The 13,041-nt window shown below is 41.6% G+C and overlaps 1 protein-coding gene across 1 annotated transcript in view; it reads right to left on the reverse strand.

The window, feature by feature from the left end:
- LOC115011815 (uncharacterized) overlaps positions 1 to 13,041 on the reverse strand; it is a 196,711-nt gene that overhangs the window by 44,063 nt on the left and 139,607 nt on the right. Inside the window, exon 5 of the mRNA XM_029437046.1 lies at positions 2,940 to 3,056. Coding sequence (XP_029292906.1) covers positions 2,940 to 3,056 — 117 coding nt within the window. The remainder of the gene's footprint in view (positions 1 to 2,939; positions 3,057 to 13,041) is intronic.

Here is a 13,041-nt window from a genome sequence, read left to right on the forward strand (position 1 = left end):
GATGTGATGAGTTACCCGTCTACATATAATGTATACGTGAACGTGTTATTCATGCTTTAGGCCTGCAACACAAGCTGCATATCATTAGCTAATTATGCTCTTACATATGTTGGCTTGTAAGTTATGTAAGAAAACTATTGTGTGAAATTCTCATAATTAGCATGTGTATTCTTGAGCTATGGATAAAAACGTGTTTTTGTGAGGTCACAGTGACCTTGACCTTTGACCACCAAAACCTAATCAGTTCATGTTTGAGTCCAAGTAGATGTTTGTGTCAAATCTGACGAAAATCCCTCCTTTCTCACGTTATTGAGAAATAGACGGACAAAACTGACTCAAAATCAGAAGCCTGCTTTTGTCTACGAGTGTCTGACATCAAAGATCACCCGTTTCAATAATTATTAGTAAATTTGCCACCGTTATGATTGTGAACTGTGAGAACGGAAAGCTCGACGGGTCAACCAATTACGGCTTTGTCCTTTCAAACTCGGGATGACTTATGCTCTTTAATTTCTGTGCACGATACTCTTCAGCTGTGATGGGCAGTCCTGCGTCTATTTGCATATCGAGTCAATGAACAGTAAATGTGTATGTCAACCTGTCTCTCCTCATCATCGTCACCACGTCCTTATCTGTCTGCAGTGATCAGATGATAGATGTGTGTGTAAATGTTTACGCTTGTGCACCTTATGGGTGCATGTGCAATAGGAAGAAGTATAATGTTTGTGTGAGTGTGTGGCAGGAAGGACATTTTTATGATGTTTGTGTGTGTACTTCCTGAGTGTGAGTGTGTTTATGTGTTACAGGGAGAGAGAGAGGCCTGAGGGCGAGCTGGAGGCACGAACCAGTCGTTTCAAACTGCTGCTTTCCAGACTTCTGTCAATCACCGCCCACCAATGCTAACTAGTATGTGTGTGTGTGTGTGTGTGTGTGTGTGTGTGTGTGTGTGTGTGTGTGTTTTATCATTTTTTCCCTTCTTTTTTTAAAATAAATGTCAATTAGTTGAGTTACCACTCCTGTATGAGTTATGTCATCAACAGCAGTGAATTTATTTATTTATATTTATCATTGTACCTTTTTTCCCTCCACAGCGGAGTCACAGCTCCTATTAACTGAGTGGCAAGCTGTCAATAACTGTCAGCCTTATAGTGGCTGAGCTTTAGGCAGATGACTAACACGCCAATAACAAACAACAGACAACAGCGTTTCAGCAATGATCCTAATGGTTGCTTTGCTCAATACAGGCCTTCCCCGGCGTCATAAAGCATTATAAAAGATAAAGATGTAAAGATGAATTACTTTCAGAAGTAAACAGCATGCAACAGCAATACACATAAATATTAGGGGCGTTCCCAACAAAGAATTTGCATAGTTGAGTCTGATTGAAGTCTTGTCTGTCGTCAACTATTCGTCGAATCACATTTTGTTTTTGCTCATTGATTGACGCTGTTTGTTGTGTGTAGGTGCGCCGCTGTCCGGGATAGCCTGCTTGCATTTGCAATTCCCTCCCCTCTGATTGACAACAAAGTATATATATATTATTCTTTTGTCTTTATTTATACAGGTAAAGAAATCTCATTGAGACACAGGGTCTCATTTTCAAGAGAGACCTGATTCATGATTTATTGGGAGAAACCAAACAACTCTATGTAAAAGCAAACGTTCAGCACCTCCATACAGCCTGAATGAACCATAACCACATTTTTCCGCCACTGGGACAATTGAATAGTTGACTATTCGTGGTCACCACTAATAAATATATAAACATATTCATGTATGCATATCCTTTACATTTAGTGATGTGTATTGGTTTATAGAGTACATTGGTTTAAGTACAAGAAAGGCACAGCTGCTATGTTTTAAGTCTACATATAGCTGCTAATCTCCGGTTTAACACTGACAGCTCTCCAGTGATGTTTAGCTGCAGAGGACAGAATGAGAGGTTACATTGATTCTGTCCTTCACAATGAGCCCTGACTTAAGTTTCCCGTCTTGTACCTGCGCTGTTCATTTCACAGAGGACAGCTTTGCTAACAGCTTTTCCTTTAACACAACAAAGGTTTCTTCCATTTAAGCATTAGCTCTCTCGAGTTCGTCCTTGTAATGGTCAGTTTTTATGCTGCAGCCTTGGTTTACACATCATGGTGGTGAAGAAGATAATATTATTCTCTCTTTTAAAAACAGTATTTATTTTATATATTGGATCAGGGTGTGGAGCCGTCTTGTGATTGGCTCAATACATGGTGCATTCACATGACCCTTGAATGTTTTCCTTTCCAGTGTCGGGAAATAATTCTTCCGACTTCGGTGCGTTCGTGAGCTTTAATCGTAATGTGGAAACAACGTGGACGCTACAAAGAAGATGTTTTTCTATTTTAAAGCTCAGAGAGTTGAAAGCTGTTTTGAAGATCTTCAGTTCAATTGCTCTCCAAGTATGCAGAAACAGTTTGATTTTGTCCCAGACTTGTTGTTGTCCGCCATGTTTCTGCTTTATATGACACCACATGAATGCAGCAACAGTCATAATATTTACATCATGGCTGTCTAATGGCTCTAATATAATCTGAAGAAATCTCAAATCAGCCGCAGCACTCAAACATGAGCAATAAGTCAACATGGTTGGATGAGTCAGACTCGTAAAAAAAATCATTATCCTAATTGGTGCTTGCTCTCCTTTAACCACTTGTCCACTCAGCGTGTGCATCAACGTGCGGACATTTAGTTTTTTTCATCATCTTGATTCAGGTTTGGTCATGCTGTACAGTACGTGGCCTCACTAACCAAACCGAAGGCTGTGTTCACATCGCTAGTTTAATCCATTAGTAACTATTCCAACGCACACACACACACATGGTTCTGTGTAGTCAGCATGTGTGTGTGTGTGTGTGTGTGTGTGTGTGTGTGTGTGTGTGTGTGTGTGTGCGCGCAATCCTACTCACCCACGGCCTTGAGCGAAGTGTACTTGTTGAAGCCAATGCCCAGGTTGTTGTGAGGGTGAGACAAGGCCATGGCTGGACCCAGGGGAGACAGGGCTGCGTTGTTCAAATGGTTATGATCTGAGAGAGAGAGAATATTTAACATTTTAAATGTAGTTCACATGAAAAATACATTTTCTGAAGTCAAGTCATTTTCAGGCAAAGGAAAAGCAAGAGTGAGAGTATTCTTAAGAGGGATCAAAAATATCTCACAATTAACAGTCCTGTGTAACTCTGGAACATCGTGGCCTTTTACGGCTGATTCTGACATTAATGTGTTTTTCCCCTAAAACACAATGGACCCCGACTGTGACGTAAGATGCTAGTTAAGCTCTTTTGGGGAGAATGGATGCAATGATTAGCTGAGGCTGGATAACCATTTGTGCATTTCTATCAGTCCTCATTACATAATGGTTCTGCTTAAATTAATAAATATATTCATAAAGCCTTCAGATGTGCAAGCTTCCGAGGACTGAGACATAATTTAGGCCTACCGCTAGAATACACACAGACAGCTGACAAGCAAACACTTTCACAAACCTGCAATGTACACTTACACATATGTCTCCTTACATACTGACGAACAGACGCACAAATACAGTTTGCTTTTTCTTCATGAGAAATTATGACATTGGGAGTGGAAGAGTTTGATTTTGTAAAAGGTTAGCAATATTACATTATGGTGCAAAACAAGAAGCGTGAGGTAGCATGCAGGCCTGGCACGAAGAACCGTTCACTGTTTCAAAACGCAATGAAGTTTAAATTCTTAAGAATATTCAGACATTGGAATTGGAATGTGAAAACAAAATTAAAATATCCTATATAAATAAAACATGATTAAAAATACAACCACACAACCAGCACAATAAATAAAATGGATTCTCTGGCTCTGTTAACAAATAGTCTTATAATAACCCTGCTGTATATTCCGGCATCATGTTGGTGACGTTCACGTATGTAAACACACGGGCAATATCGAGCAAAGATTATCCAGGTCCTTACCATATATTGTACGATAAGTTGCAAAGTAAACATCTTGACAGGCCTACTTGTTTGCTATATATTTTTTTATATTAAGGCTTTATATTTGACAATTAAGGAGGGATTTCTTCACTCAGTAGAATCTTCATTGCTCAGATTCTTTGATAACTTCGTCAAAGCCTTTTTACGTCACAGATATGAAACCACATGCTATAAGTGGACAATTCCTTGACATAAGCAGCTCCGACGACGTTATTGTTTGTGGTGCAGCTTAATGTGCGAGTTTGCGCTTGATCATGTAATCCCATGTGTGTTTGCATAGGGCAATTGTGATGTATTGACAATTTGATGGCCGAAACCTGAGGAAGCTGGTGCTTTCAACAACGATGTAACCTTTACTGTGTTAACACCCTATGGAACAGCAGCTCTGAAGGTAGATTAGAATAAACTCTCCGTGCTATGAAGAGGTTGGTGTTTGCTTTTCCAAATGGAGCTCACTGCTCTCATCAACTTCGTTTCTGGCAGCAAAAGCTCTGAAAACCCACTTAACACCACATGCCGAGCACCATACAACAGACATTGTTAGCGACTAGCAGCTGAGCTAAAGCTAATTAGCTAAAGAGCCAGATATTTCTATCAGGAGTTAGTGGAGATCAAAACAGAGCTTAAAAGGAGATTGAATGTTTGACTAACTGTTGCTAAACATTGTGACAGCCGCGACAGTTTCACGTAAGAAACATAAAAACAAAGAAATCTTCTTTTTAGGAAACATTATCTTTTGTGACAAACCGTCTCTGTGGTCTCATGTTGTTACAGAAACAAGGGATAACAGCTTGAACTGTAAAACCCTAATAGCGTTCTGAAGAAGCAGTATACATGCATATACTGCACATTAGTACATTAATGTGTATATCTTTGTTCCGCTTTGTTACCTTTGCCAAGGAGGTTTTGCTTTTGGTTCTATTTGTCGGTTCGTCTGATTTTTAGCATGATTATGGAAAAACTATTGGCCCAATTTTCATGAAACTTGGTGGAAGGGTGAAGCATGGGCCAAGGAAGAACCCATTAAAAATCTGGAGCGGATCCGAATCACTGGGCCACATATTATATTTCACTTATGGAAACAGCCTTGGCTGAGGTTTGCGCAGTGGCTTCTAGTTGTCCTTGTTTTAAACAGGTTCTCACTGGTTCAGAAGTACACGCATACTGTGCGTAGCAAACTTTTTAGTACGTCATAAATAAATGTAGTATGTCCCAAGACATAGTATGTCAAATGCAGTTTGACATACTGACCCACAATCCTTTGCACAGAGGATTTATGAGCAAAGGGGTCAAAGTTTAATGTTATGACGAAGTAGTATGTCCCAATCGTATGCATACTGCATGCAACAGTACTTTATAAGTGCAGCTGCAGTACATACTAAAATACAGCCGCACACTCTCTCACACACATGCACACACAACTCGTCCACCAGCCCCATGATGGCTGAGACTCATCAGTGAGAATGAAGCGACGGGGAAATCGGAGAGTGAGGCGGAGAGAGAGAGAGCGGGCGAGGCACGGAGAAAGCCATAGAGCGAGGGATGTGACACCAGCACTGACTGATTGAATTAGAAATAGCTCTTCACTTCTCCGTGTAATGGATATGCAGTGATGACACGCTGTGTGCGACGTGGAATGCAGGGAGGCACAACTCTGTATTGTAATTTTACGTGTCCATAGCTGCGAGTGTGTAAAAAGTGGTTGGTTATTGTCTAATGTGAACCGCTGGTACCACCTGCTCTACTCACTTGTTCATCTACCAACATTTCAAAAATACAAAAAATAAATAAAAACATTAAAAGTAGGTTTTTCAGATCTTTTGAGTGGCAACTTAATAACATTTAAAAGAAAAGCTTTTGCTCTTTAAGTGTCCTACATTCATGTTCTCAAGCGTTCTTCTGGTGAGCCAACAACAGTGGAAATAATTAGACGAATAGAGAGTGAGAGATGGAGTGAAGAACAGAAAGATAGAGAGAGTTGAAGGCAGAGATAGACGGGGCAAAAAAGAAAAAAATCAACTAATTGATGGAAAGATCCCTGGCCGGTCTCCAGTTTGACCACAGGGCTGTTCCTGGCCACCAGAGAGAGAGGGAGAGAGAGAGAGAGAGAGAGAGAGAGAGAGAGAGAGAGAGAGAGAGAGAGAGAGAGAGAGATGGAGAGAGATGGAGAGAGAGAGGGAGAGAGAGAGAGAGAGAGAGAGAGAGAGATGGAGAGAGAGAGAGAGATGGAGAGAGAGAGGGAGAGAGAGATTTAGATTTTAAAAGCTCTTTATTAAAACCACTCCTTTCCAGTTCAGCTCATAGCATTACAAATAGTTAACCAATTCAGCTCATCTCAAAATCATACAGTTACACAAAACAAACACAACAAAAATAAATAATTATAACCTTCCACTAGAAACAAAGAACCAGCTCTCCCTCTTCCTCTGGTAAGCACAACACCCCCTCAACAGCCCTCAAAGTGGAGAGAAGAAAACCATGATCTACTTTATCGAAGGCTTTTTCTTGGTCTATTGATAAGATCCCGACATTAATATCATATGATTTGCACACATCCAACACATCTCTAATCAAAAACAAATTATCCATTATAGTTCTTTCAGGTACACAGTACATTTGATCTGGTTGTATTAATACTCCAAGATAGTCTCTCAGTCTATTAGAAAGAGCCTTTGAAAGCACTTTGTAATCCGATCATAATAATGCCACAGGCCTCCAGTTTTTTAAAAGGGCCAAGTCCCCTTTTTTTGGGAGGAGCGATAGAACTGCCCTCCTGCATGAAGATGGCAGTAAGCCCTTTTTGTAAGAATCCATCATTACTTCATGAAAATCATGTCCCAGACATTTCCAAAAAGCCCTATAGAACTCAGTGGGTAGCCCATCAATCCCTGGTGCACGCCCAGAAGCTAGCTGTCCTACGGCCGTGGTTAGCTCCTCAAAGGACAGGTCTTTATCCAGATCTTTTCTCTCCCTAGGAGTGAGCTTAGGTAGTCCTTCCAGTAGTTCCAACTGGCACTGCTCCTCACAGGTCTCAGCTCCAAACAGGGTTGTATAGAAATTAACAGCCTGTCTCCTCATCTCACCAGAGTCTGTAGTAATCCTACCATCAGGCATTCTTAGACAGGACATCTGCTTCCCCTTTGCTTTCTGCTTCTCCAGGTTGAAAAAGAAAGAGCTTGGAGCATCCATGTCCTTAATTGATACAAAACGAGCTCTGACGAGGGCTCCTTTCACTCTCTCCCTCATGAAAGAGCTGAGCTCCAGTCTTTTCTTTTGAAGCAAAGTCTCATCATCAGAGCTTGTGTTGGGGCGTAATTCACTTTCAATGTCCCTTATTTCCATTTCCAGGTTTTTAATTGCTTCCCTAGTATTAAGTGTTGTGTAAGATGTATACTGTTGACAGAAAACACGCGTCTGAGCTTTTCCTATTTCCCACCACATACTCAAAGATTCAAACTCACTCTTTTTCTGAGCCCAAATTGACCAAAAAGTTTTAAAATTCTCACAAAAAATTGTGTCCTGAAGTAATTTTGTGTTAAAATGCCAATAATTTTTCACCTTTTCACCAGAAGCAAAACTCAAGCATATAGTAGTTATATGGTGGTCACTGAACCCCACTGGACCAATACAACTACTAATCAGCTGGCCTCTAAGCCCTTCTGATATGTATATCCTGTCCAGTCTAGCTGCACTCACTCTATTATCCAAAATCCTGATCCATGTGTACTGCCTTGCTGTTTCATTTTTAATCTCCATGCATCTACTAATTCTAAATGACTAATTGTACTTTTTAAACTAATTGATGACTGTAAATGTGGCTCCTCACTCATTCTGTCCTGTGTAAAGTCAATCGTGCAGTTCCAATCTCCACCAAAAATTTTGAGGTCCTGATTCTTGCCTAACTCATCTTTCAGTTTGTTGAAAAGACTTAACCTCTCTGTGCCTAGGTTTGGTGCATAAACATTAACTAGACAGAAAATACACCCTTCAACTTCTGCTCTAACTATTACTACCCTTCCCTTTACAAGCTCCTCCTTAGATATAATATTCACATTCAACTTTTCTGAAAAAAGAACTGCAACGCCTCCACTGACATTACTACCATGACTTAGAAAGAAAGGCCCTTTCCAAAACAGGCCCCAGTCTGCTTCATTTTCCTCATCACTGTGAGTTTCCTGCAAAAAAAGTATATCAATTTTCTTCTGCTCTACTACCTCTGCTATTAATGCCCTCTTATGCCTATCTCTCCCTCCATTCATGTTCAAAGAGCCTATCTTAAGCCCCACCATCAGAAAACAAGAGTAGAGGAAAAAAGAAAACAGTAGATATAAGCTCAAGAGAGAGCAAGACACCTTGTGATACATGATCATCTTAACTACTTGTGTGGTGAGGCTTTAACAGCCTTCCTTCGCTTCCTCTTCGTAATGGGATTCTCTTCCCTCTCTTTTCTCACGGAAGTTACTAACTTCCTTAAACGATACCTCTTTTTTTTACTTAACATGTCAAAACCTACCACTTTCTGTAAAATGTTAACAGTCTTTATAAACTTTTCCTCATCTGGAAAATGGTCCTGTACATTCACAGTTTGACCAAATGTCATTTTCACTTTGTAGCTCACTTTCATATTCTTCATCATCCATTTCCATTTCACTGTCCAGCTGACTGTTTGATGACGGAGTGTTCTCTCCTCCTGTCACTTTTTCACTGTCCAGCTGACTGTTTGGTAACGGTAAATTGGGCAGTGAATGTACAATCTCTTTTGCTGCAGAATACTTTGGACCAAAAATTAATTGTTTTGACAACGGAGTATTCTCTCCTGCTGTCACTACATCACTAAGCAGCCCCTCCCCTTTTGCGCTTGTAGACGCACCCTCGTTATCCACAGGAATAACCGCAGCCTTTACTCTTATTTGTGAGTCTATCGTCTGTGAAGACTGACTCACATCTTCAACCTCATCTGCTGATCCTTGTGTCTCACCATTCTGTTCTATCACTACCTGCTCATCTGTTGCATTAACATTGCCAGGGGGCGGGGCCGCAGCCTGCGCAGCAGCCCCAGTGTCTGCCTGTCTAGCGGCCGTCTCATCAATTCTCTTTTTCTGTGGACACGCGTTGCGCTTGTGTCCAACACGCAACACTCAAAACATTTCATGCTACCTCCATTTGCATAGACCATGTAATGACTATTTCCATGTTTCACTTTGAATGACACCTCCAACTCTTGTGTAGGAGAGTCAAGGAACATATAAGCCTGTCTACGAAGTGACTGAACATGTTTTAACTTCTCATCTTTGCACCCTAGGCTTAACACCTTAAGTGGGCTTGCAAACTTGCCGAAGCGTTTGAGTTCTTGTTCCAACATCTCATTTGGAACAAAAGGTGGCACACCCGAGACTATAACTCTCGTGGAAGGTGCATAAAGTGGGGAAACGTGCAAAAAAACGTCACCTATAAAGACGCCACTCGCAACAAGTTGATTCACAAGCCTCTCCTCCTTCACAAACACAACGACACCCTTGTTCATGCGCGATGCATATTCAAGATTAGCGTGTTCAATCTGTTCTCCAACAGCCAACACACCTGTTCTAACGTCACGTTAGGCTCAGGTACCATCCGAACTCCATGACGAACGGACAGAGACGGCGTCTCAAAAGACGCCATCCCTCCCCTTGTGTTTCAACCCAAGTTACCAACAACTTGCGCCACTCCACAAACCAGCAAAAAAAAACAGTAAAAAGATATCCCTACCTGATCATGCGACAAAGCAGGGAAAAGGACAAGTAGAAACCAATACAATCTCACTCATACAAACACTACTCACACACACGCTCCCACCGTGCTCCCAGCAGCATGCAGAGAGAGAGAGAGAGAGACAGACAGGGAGAGGGAGAGAGAGAGACAGAGAGAGACAGAGGGAGAGACAGGGAGAGAGATGGAGAGAGACAGGGAGAGAGACAGGGAGAGAGACGGAGAGAGAGAGACAGGGAGAGAGACGGGGAGAGAGAGGGAGAGAGAGACAGGGAGAGAGACAGGGAGAGAGAGAGAGAGAGACAGAGAGAGAGACAGGGAGAGAGACAGGGAGAGAGACAGAGAGAGACAGAGAGAGAGACAGAGAGAGACAGAGGGAGAGACAGGGAGAGAGATGGAGAGAGAGAGGGAGAGAGAGAGAGAGACAGGGAGAGAGACGGAGAGAGAGAGGGAGAGAGAGACAGGGAGAGAGACAGGGAGAGAGAGAGAGGGAGAGAGACAGAGGGAGAGATAGGGAGAGACAGGGAGAGAGAGAGACACAGAGAGAGAGAGACAGGGAGGAGAGAGACAGAGAGAGAGACAGACAGGGAGAGACAGAGAGAGAGACAGAGAGAGACAGAGGGAGAGAGATGGAGAGAGAGAGGGAGAGAGGGAGAGAGAGAGAGAGACAGGGAGAGAGACAGAGAGAGAGAGAGACAGAGGGAGAGATAGGGAGAGACAGGGAGAGAGAGAGAGAGACAGGGAGAGAGAGAGAGAGAGACAGAGAGAGACGGAGAGAGAGAGAGGGAGGGAGAGAGAGAGACAGAGAGAGAGAGAGAGAGAGGAGAGAGAGAGAGAGAGAGAGAGAGAGAGAGAGACAGACAGACAGAGATAAATCTTGTCCAGTCTACTTTGTCACGACTGTAATGCTAAATAAAAGTCCTGCTGATAAGACGCTGGATAAGGAATATGCGATATAGAAAAGAAGGTGTGGGTTATACTTTAGTTTTGTAAGATGGAAACTGCTGAATGTCTCCAACAGTTTCCCAATTCATCTATTTTTATCTGGAGCGAATAACATCTAACAAAGTTATGTGAACATGACAAGTGAAAAGGGCATTTCCCCATTAATGATCCAGGAGGGTAGAAGAGTTCAGAATAAAGCTGGTGTTTCCATTAAGTCTGAAAAAAGAATCTCACTAATATCGCTGACTCAAAGACAAAACCCAACAAATATCACACATAGAAATGCCATTTTACATAACTGTCACTGTAGGAGTGTCACTAATTAATGTGTAACACTACAGTACTCCTAATTAAAATTAGGGAAAAAAAAACTTTCAACTAAAGCTGCAGTTCTTGATTTTTGGCCATTTTGGCGCAGAAAAATGAGCAGTAACAACCCAACATCAGTATATATAAAGATAATATGGCTAATGTGTTAGCAAGCAGCATGTTTCTGTCAACCTGATGAATATGAATCCAATTTTCATTCTTCTTTTTGCTCTGTTTTTGGTCTCCACCATGTCCTCAGGCAAATATCCGTCTATTAAGCTTCTAAATGCTCAACTATGTTCACTATGTTGCTAATTACTAATTTTGCTTTCTTGTATTTTCTATATGAATATCGATAACTGCAGCATTAATGTTTGGGGATGGTTTTGGTTGAATCCAACATTTTGTATGAACATGAAAACTTCGCTCAAGATATTTTTCTGCATACGATTTGGGAACCAAAGTCTCATCTTTTTGCCACTGAATTGAATTTCTTAAAATGGAAAAGTATATATTTCCATTTTAAGACATCATGTTCATTTTATGAGATGTAAGGGGAACCAGCCTGTTTGTATGTGTAATTCAGGAGGCTTCCTGCCGCAGTCACTCTGCTACTATTCGTACGAACACATTGTAAGAGCGAGAGAGGGAGCACATTGAAAGGGAATAAATTCTTCCCTGTATTCTGTATTCTTGAATAAATTCCCTCTGAATGTCCTACATTTTCCCCGCGCGTGTGTGTATTTGTGTTCATGAGTGTGTGCGCATTCTTTGATGTACTATAGTATGGAGGCCTCAGAGGAGAAGCACTCATAAGAATTCAAATTTATGTTTATTAAAGAGAAGCGGAGGAGGAAATGAGGACTTAGGGTAGATGAATGTGACGCGCAGTGTGCGTGAGATAGAAACTGTGAGGGTGAGGCGTGTTTAGACATGTTTTAGTGCGTATTATCAAAATAATTGTGAGACCTGCGTGGCTCGTGTTTGTACGCCGACTACTTCTGTGTGAGTTGCAGCGTGTATGCTTTGTTTTGCATGTGCATGCTTTCCTACCAGCATGCATTTGTTTTTGTTTGTATGTGTGTGCTCGCAAGAGTACTGTGTGTGTGTGTGTGTGTGTGTGTGTGGGACGAGTGTGTGCAGGCAGGCAGCAGAGCACCGCTGGGTGATGGCCTAATTCAGCAGGGCTCAACATCAAAGAGGCAGACTGCTGCAAGGGCTTCAGCCAGCCTTACTCTGACATGACTACTGACACAGAGAGGGAGAGAGATGGGTGGAAAGAAGAAGAAGAGAGGAAAATAGATGGAGGGAGAAAGAGAGGAGGCTCCTGTGTTGTTTAATGCATTGTCCTGCTAGCCATGCAGGCTAAGATGAGTGCACTTATGGAACTGTAGGGCACACTGGATGAACAGCCAAGTGGCGTATATGTCACATCATTTTATGTAAGTGTATGAGGGAAGGAGAGGGAAAGAAGAAAACAAGGACAGAGAGGGCAGGAGAGGTCAGGGGAGGAGGACTTTACTGACACATGTTGGAACATTTCCTTTAGATTGCAGATACGCACTGTTACCTGCTTCTCAAGGCCGATAACGATAAGATGACCGATAATTTCTCATTTTTGTCTTAATAATCTGTAGTTTATGCACACCTGAGGAAAAGATTGGCAAAGTAGTGAGCACACGTTGGATGATTTAATATTCCATAGTCTGACTGACATCACTGTTGTTAACACAAACACAGTTCTGACTCCTCGAATGTTCTTCAAAAAACTTCACAAACGTACTTTGGCTTTTTTCCTTTTACATTTTGCCTAAGAATTAAAACTTAATGCTTTGATATTATCTGACAAATCAGACAATGTATTAAATACTTAAATAAAAGCAGTTACAGAAGGCTGCTCAGTCTGCAGGAAAAGCACAATGACAAAAGGCATTATAGTAGACCGGCCCCTGTGTCACTTTATGTGTGAAACCCAGAGAGACACTCTCTATAAAAGACAATGTGGCTTCTTATTATCGGCTCTATTTATCACCTATATCTT

The sequence above is a fragment of the Cottoperca gobio genome, chromosome 8 (genome assembly GCF_900634415.1).
Source record: "Cottoperca gobio chromosome 8, fCotGob3.1, whole genome shotgun sequence".
NCBI classification, from domain to species: Eukaryota; Metazoa; Chordata; class Actinopteri; order Perciformes; family Bovichtidae; genus Cottoperca; species Cottoperca gobio.